Source organism: Chinchilla lanigera, unplaced genomic scaffold (assembly GCF_000276665.1).
Source record: "Chinchilla lanigera isolate Chin_1 unplaced genomic scaffold, ChiLan1.0 scaffold00052, whole genome shotgun sequence".
Taxonomy (NCBI): domain Eukaryota; kingdom Metazoa; phylum Chordata; class Mammalia; order Rodentia; family Chinchillidae; genus Chinchilla; species Chinchilla lanigera.
In genome coordinates, this window is record NW_004955453.1 from 538,546 (window position 1) to 545,332 (window position 6,787).

At 60.6% G+C, this 6,787-nt stretch overlaps 1 protein-coding gene across 1 annotated transcript in view; it reads left to right on the forward strand.

Annotated features, from left to right (window-relative positions):
• The window catches only part of Gbx2 (gastrulation brain homeobox 2), a 3,350-nt gene extending 480 nt beyond the window's left edge, over window positions 1-2,870 (forward strand). The window contains exons 2-3 of the mRNA XM_013519759.1: window positions 10-286; window positions 1,238-2,870. Of these exons, the coding sequence (XP_013375213.1) occupies window positions 10-286; window positions 1,238-1,761 (801 nt within the window). The 3' untranslated portion in view covers window positions 1,762-2,870. The remainder of the gene's footprint in view (window positions 1-9; window positions 287-1,237) is intronic.
• Window positions 2,871-6,787: the final 3,917 nt, after the last annotated feature.

Here is a 6,787-nt window from a genome sequence, read left to right on the forward strand (position 1 = left end):
CACCACCAGATCCCCAGCCTGCCCACCGGCTTCTGCTCGGGCCTGGCGCAGGGCATGGCGCTCACCTCCACGCTCATGGCCACGCTGCCCGGCGGTTTCTCGGCGTCGCCCCAGCACCAGGAGGCGGCGGCCGCCCGCAAGTTTGCGCCGCAGCCGCTGCCGGGCGGCGGCAACTTCGACAAGGCGGAGGCGCTGCAAGCCGACGCAGAGGACGGCAAGGGCTTCCTGGCCAAGGAGGGCTCGCTACTCTCCTTCTCGGCGGCCGAGGCAGTGCAGGCGTCGCTGGGTGAGTCGGCGGCGCGCGCGGCCGGGACGCGGGGGCGGGCCTGCTCCGGGATCCCGCGGGGACCCTGGGGGCGAGACCGCGCGCCCGCTCTAGCTCGGCCGGGGAGCCCCGGGATGCATTTAACGCCGCGCAACAGTGGGGCCGGGAGGGGGACGTTTAGGCCCCCTCCCCCAGCCAGCTGTTGATGTGGCGCGTTCGGCCGAATCCACCCGCCCTGGTCGGGAACTGGCGTCCCGGGTCGACATCAGCCTCAAGGGGTGTTCAGTTGGGCTGTGCGTCTCAGCTGTATTTGTGCCCAGTGGCGCCCACACTTAGGAAACCCCTCTCAGAGCTTGCTGCTTGCGCGGGAGAACTGGGTTCCTGAGATGCTGTGCGTCTGCCTCTGTGTGTGTGTGTGTGTGTGTGTGTGTGTGTGTGTGGAGCTATCTGGTGGGAACTTCTAAGGCTACCAAACATCCCTGTGGCCAACATTATCCGTCTCCAAAAAGATACAACCTGGCATCTGCACGTCCCTGCGCGCCCACTCTGGCTGCAGTGAAACTGAGGTTCCCTAAATTTTCGCTGTGCAAGGGATGGGGGGCAGGAGAGATCAGGAACTACCCCTCAGTCCTCACCCAGCCCGACCTCCGGGGACAAAGGCGACGTTCTCTGGAGTCTCCACGTCCTGCTACTTCTTCAGCCGCCCGGGGCTGAGGGCGCAGGAGGCCTTGCGGCCCCTTGAGTGATGGTTCTGGGCAAAGAGCTGTCGCCTGTGCTGTCTCCTCTCCTGTGAGCTTTCTCACGCTCCCCCCTCCTCCTCTCGCCTCAAAGGCCAGGAAATCACAATGTGTTAATGTCATAGAAAGACAATCCACCAAGTGGGGGTGGGGGTGCCCCGTGACGACGGTGGGGAGGGGACGGGAAGGCCAGCGTGCAAAAGGTAATAAAACGCCGTTTGGTTTTTGCTTTCAGTCGGGGCTGTCCGAGGGCAAGGGAAAGACGAGTCAAAGGTGGAAGATGACCCGAAGGGCAAAGAGGAAAGCTTCTCGCTGGAGAGCGATGTGGACTACAGCTCGGATGACAATCTGACGGGCCAGGCGGCTCACAAGGAGGAAGACCCCAGCCACACACTGGAGGAGACCCCGCCGAACGGCGGCGCCGCGGGCAGCACCACATCCACGGGTAAGAACCGGCGGCGGCGGACTGCCTTTACCAGCGAACAGCTGCTAGAGCTCGAGAAGGAGTTCCACTGCAAGAAGTACCTCTCCCTGACCGAGCGCTCACAGATCGCCCATGCCCTCAAACTCAGCGAGGTGCAGGTGAAAATCTGGTTCCAGAACCGCCGGGCCAAGTGGAAACGCGTGAAGGCCGGCAATGCCAACTCCAAGACAGGGGAGCCCTCCAGGAACCCCAAGATCGTGGTCCCCATCCCTGTCCACGTCAGCAGGTTTGCAATTAGAAGTCAGCATCAGCAGCTGGAACAGGCCCGGCCCTGAGGGCCCGGCGAGGGCAGGCCAGGCCTGGCACCCACCGCAGAGAAGCTCCAACCCCAGGGAACACATGGTGGACTATGTGGTTTGAAGTAGAACTCAAAGTCATATTCCCGAGGTGGACTTCCCGAGCGAGTTGAGAATATATTCACGAAACAGGCTAAAAGACTGCTTTTGATGGGGCTACAGCCACACCTGAAGATACACTAAATATTTATTATACTATCCTACTTTGTACATAGATAATCTATATACACTGGATCTCAGCTGCAGTATTTTGAAAGTTGTAGGACCAAGTTACCTAGTAAGAGCCTCCACTTACATTCCAGAAGAAAGCAAAACCTCCGCTGTCCTCTGCTGTCCTTAGCACTCACCTTTCCATACTTCCCCAAAGGTAAACATGAAACACAAGAACAAACACTGCGGTTTAAACTTAACTTTTGCTTCTGTTTTTGGCTTTTTGAGTTGACTGCAGAGCAGCCGTGGTTGGGCAGCCTGGAAATTTACTTTGCGTTGCTTTTGCCTGGCTTTGTTTCCTGGGCTTGTCCATCCTGAGGCATGTCTCCACTGTGTTTAATTTATTTCAATGTAGCTTATTTTCTTATAAGTTATGGCATTTAAACAATCTCAGTCTTGTGAATAATAAAAAGGAGCGGAAAAAACGAAACAAAGATCAGTGCTTGGGTGGGCCTCCTGGGTGCGTCCGGACTTTGACTGGTCTGGGCCACCTCTCCACACCTGCCGACCAGCTGACCTCGGGACAGGAGCCACGAAGCACCTTGGCAGGTTTTGAATTGGAAGGCAAGAGCGCCAATAGGGTACGGGTTTAAGAAAACGTACTTATCATCTTGGGGCTCCAACATGGCCCCTTTTTGCACAGCTAGGGGGCTGGCAAACTTAGGCCAAAGGAGGAGAGGGGTCCCGGGCAGGGAAAGTGAGCGTGGGCGATGGTGGGCTTTGCATAAACTTCAGGGCGCTAAGTCGACTTCAGCCAGGGAAGAGGTGCCTTTCCTTATCCACAGCACCGACCCGAAAAGCAGCTGGGCCCTTTCCCCGCCGGCTGGGTCAAGGATCCATAAATCAGGCTGGGGCGTTATCTTCCGACAGGCTCAGGAACCCAGCGAGCCAAGCCGGCTTCCCGGCAGCCCTCTGCCGGGAGGCGGGGTCGAGGGGGCGGGCCCCGACCACCGCCCCACCCCGAGGGCGCCCGGGAGGCCAGGCTCCAGAGAAAGGGGGACGGTGCGCCCGCCAGCTAGGGGTGCAAATGCCGGGACTGGGGCGCAGGGGGGGCGTACCCGGACTCCTGAGCTCATCCCACCCCACACTGCGCCCCGAGTCCGGCTGGTTCCAGAGCACCCCGCAGGATGCGACCTCCCAGGCGCGCCGGAGGCCTGGGTGTCCAGGAAACGTGGAGCGCGCGAGGGACCGTAACCCGGGTGCCAGAGCCCTCCCGGCCACCCAGCCAGGAGCCTCAAGGGCAAGAAGCCGGCGGTGTCGCCAGCTGAGCTTGGCAAGCAGACGAAGGAGGCCTGGGAGCTGGCTGCAAAGCACCCGCGGGGCACTCGCCGCGGGTCTCCGCCCAAGGAAGAGGGAGGCGTTGCCGTGGTCAGCGCCAATATTGACGGGATTCACACCGCTCATAGCCCGGCACCTCCCCGCCGCAGACAGGCCTGGGGACCGAGGCCTCCGCGCTCTTAACTTCAGGGGCAGGGTGAAGACCCGGAGCTCCCGAGTCACCAATATCCGCCGCCTTCGGCACATTTCCGGTGGCGGAGAATGGCCGGCCTTGGTTTTTCTGTTTGTTGTTTTTTCTTTTTTTAAACACAATAAAATGGAGCAGCCTGTTGTCCCACGGCTTCAGCCTGTTCTTCGAGCCGGTTCTGCGGGGAGCTGCGGCGGCTCCTTGCCGTCCCCATCCCGCGCCCGGAAGCTTGGGCCGCAAGGCCTCGCTGCTCCCTACAGGCACCGCCGGTGCGTGGACGAACAGCCCTGGTCACCGGTGGACGCTTTCCGCTCTGAGCAGGGCAGGTCACCCCTGGTCCCGCGGCCGTCCAGAAGACCTGCGGGGATGCCGTTCCCTCCTCGCTGCGTACTCTTCCCATCTGGACCAGTCTGTCCTTGGGCTGCAGATACACCCCCTGGCACTATGGCTATTGGCGCAGGCTCCAGCCTGGAGACAAGGGGCACGTGTGGCCTCCTGCTCTGGTGGCACTGGAGTCCGCCGGAGAGCACAGCACTCCCTGGGATCCTAGAGTGACCCCCATGTGTGCTCCCACTATAACAGGTGCCAGCCTTCTCCCAAAACCCAGGACAGGGATGGGTGGCACAGGTGACTGGAAGCCCGAGCTGCACACGCCCCGAGGGAAAGTGAAGCTGCCTAGGCGTACAAGGCCACCTTCAGGAAGCCTCATGCCGGGTCCCAGCTCCCAGCGCCGCCAGCCCCGGCCCTTTGGAAACCCAGGAGCAGAGGGTCAGGGAGACACCGCGAGCCATCCTGCCTTTCTGGGGACTCTGCGCAGGGGCTCCCCAGCCCCTGAGCATGATGGCGCCCCCAGGGCCCAGCGCAGAGTCCAAGGCCCTGGAGACAGGCCGAGGGGAGGAAGATAAACAAGCAGCGCTTGATGGCCTCTGTCATCATGGCCGTCATCATGGCTTTCATTTGGCTGCCTAATGAGTCACATCACAGGCAGAGAGAAAAATTGTCAATCGCCCAGGCCCTAATGAATTTTTTTGCAAATTGTAATCAAGCCAGGCCGTCTCAGCTGGCTGATTAATGAGACCCACGAGGCTCGGCCAGCACCTCAGCTTTTTATTCCATCCCGTCCTCCCTGCACTAAATTAACAGCAACTTGTCTGAGCTTCAAATTAACTCCCAATGATTAATTCTGATGGGGGGGCCTGAAGAATAGCTTGTTCTAATAGGCTCTGGCCTGAGATGCTGTTGGAAATTAATACACTTCCCCTTTGGCTGCCGGCTTTAATCCAAGGTTGGGTTTTGACATCACTATATTTGTTGTTACAATAAATTCCACTTACATCTGCAGATCAAATAATTACGCTCAGCACCTCGGACCTGAGCCCCCAGCCACGAAATGGGAGGCCTGGGGGAATCTGCCTGCACCGCAGATTCACTCACCTAGGCACAAGTGGGGGGACACAAGAAGAGCCATCCGACCCTGTGTGACCCTGTCCTTGTTCCCTTGGGAGGGGAACCGGGTGCCCCCACCCCTTTGGGAAACCAAGCATGCTCTGAACCCCCGTAGTAGTCAGGTGTCAGTCCCGAGCCTCAAGCAGGCTGCTCCCACAGTTCCTCGCTGAGGCTGTGCATCCCCTCCAGGGGAGGTGCCTAGGCCCCCAGGCCTGGGGCCTTCTCCAACCCCACCCCGTGTTGGAATTCTCAAGACTGTGTAGGCTTGCACACCCTGCCGGCCTCTTCTAGTTAAATGGGGGTGAGGTGGGGGCCCAGCTGGAATTTGCCCCGAAGGACCATCCTGATTTGGTGGCTGTCTGCACATCCGACCTTCCCAGCTTCCCTTCTGTGGGGTCAGCACTTGCTCCCTCTTGTTTCTGCCTGTTCCAGCTTAACTGGCTTGTTCATTTCAGCTGCGTCTGGCAAGCCTGGAAGCTCCCTTCAGCCCCGGCCTGGTGCCCCGGTTGGTGCAAAGCTGTGTGATGTCCTCCTGCTCCTTGGCCTGGGGACCTGCTGGCTGCCTGGCACTGTACCAGGTGATGGCCTGGTTTGCATCTCGGTGCTCCCTGTGGCTGTCCTGACTGGCTGTAGGGTACCATGTGGAAGCCCTGGCAGCCAACCTGGCCTCCGTGCCCTCTCCTTTTACTGCTGGACTTAGGCTACCATGTGGCCGAATGGCCAGCTCCCTTCAGCTGTGGCTTTTGGGAAGAGGAGGCTGCCTGCACCGGCGCCCCTTTCTGTACCTGAGACCCTGGACTTCTGCCCAGGCATACACAGCCGGAGCAGGTGTCCTGCACGGACCTCTGGTGCCCCAGGGCTCCTTCCTTCAGACACTCTAGCAGGTTGTGGGGCAGCCAGGTTTTGGGATTGGGGAGGGATCCCCAGCCCAGGTTTACTGGGCTGCCCTGGACAAAGGGAGGCAGCATTAATCTTCATTTCAGGCCCTTATGGTGTAAACAGGAGAAATATGATCTTGGTAACCGAACGTGAATGCAAATCACACCATCAGAGTAATAAAGCACCTGAAACCCCGACACACAAAAGCAACACCATATGTATGAAGACAACCTGCATAAATTATAAATTACATCATAAAAATTGATTGCCTATTTGAACAGTTTAGAAGGGGGAGACCCAAGCTGCCTCTCTCGCCCTTAGTGGCTTTGGGGGAAGGTCAGGCTCCCGGACCGGTGTGGCAGAGCTCCCGGGCCCAGTCTTTCGCCAGCACTGAAGGCCTGCCTGGTCGGTGTGAGCCGGGGAGGCGCACGGCCGGATGGGTAGGGGCGCGGAACCCTGGGCGGGGAAGCCGCGGAGGGCCTGTGCCTCTGGGGCTGGGCCTGGGCCAGCTGCTCTGTGCGTGTGGTTTGCGCTCGCCTTGGGCTCCCAAGGCCGCACAGGCTGCCCGGCGTCAGGTGAGCCCAGGCCCTGGCGCCCAGCCCGCGGCCACAGCAGGGTGCTGCTCCCTGAGTCGCTAGGATGGGCAGGCGTGCGCGCGCGCGCTCGAACGCGTGGAAGTGTTAGTGTGCGTGAGCTATGCGAGTTCCCGTCCCTCTTGACGAGTTTCCCCACGCTCCCGGATCCGCCAGCGCCAAGGGCTGGACCCCACTGGCGAGCGCCCTGCGGAGTGGGGTCTCCCTTCCCCGCGGGGGCCTGCCAGCCTGCGCCTCCAATCCCGACCCCACTGCAGTGAGGCCCGAACTGCGCCCTCGGCCCCTCAGCCCCGGGCCGCGGTCCCCGTCTGCGCCCTCGGCTCTGCTCGGGGCTGTGCCCGCCGCTCCCCGCGCCGCGGCGCGGAGCCCGGGCCTCCAGGAGGACCCCTGCTTCCCATCCTCCTCCCCAAAC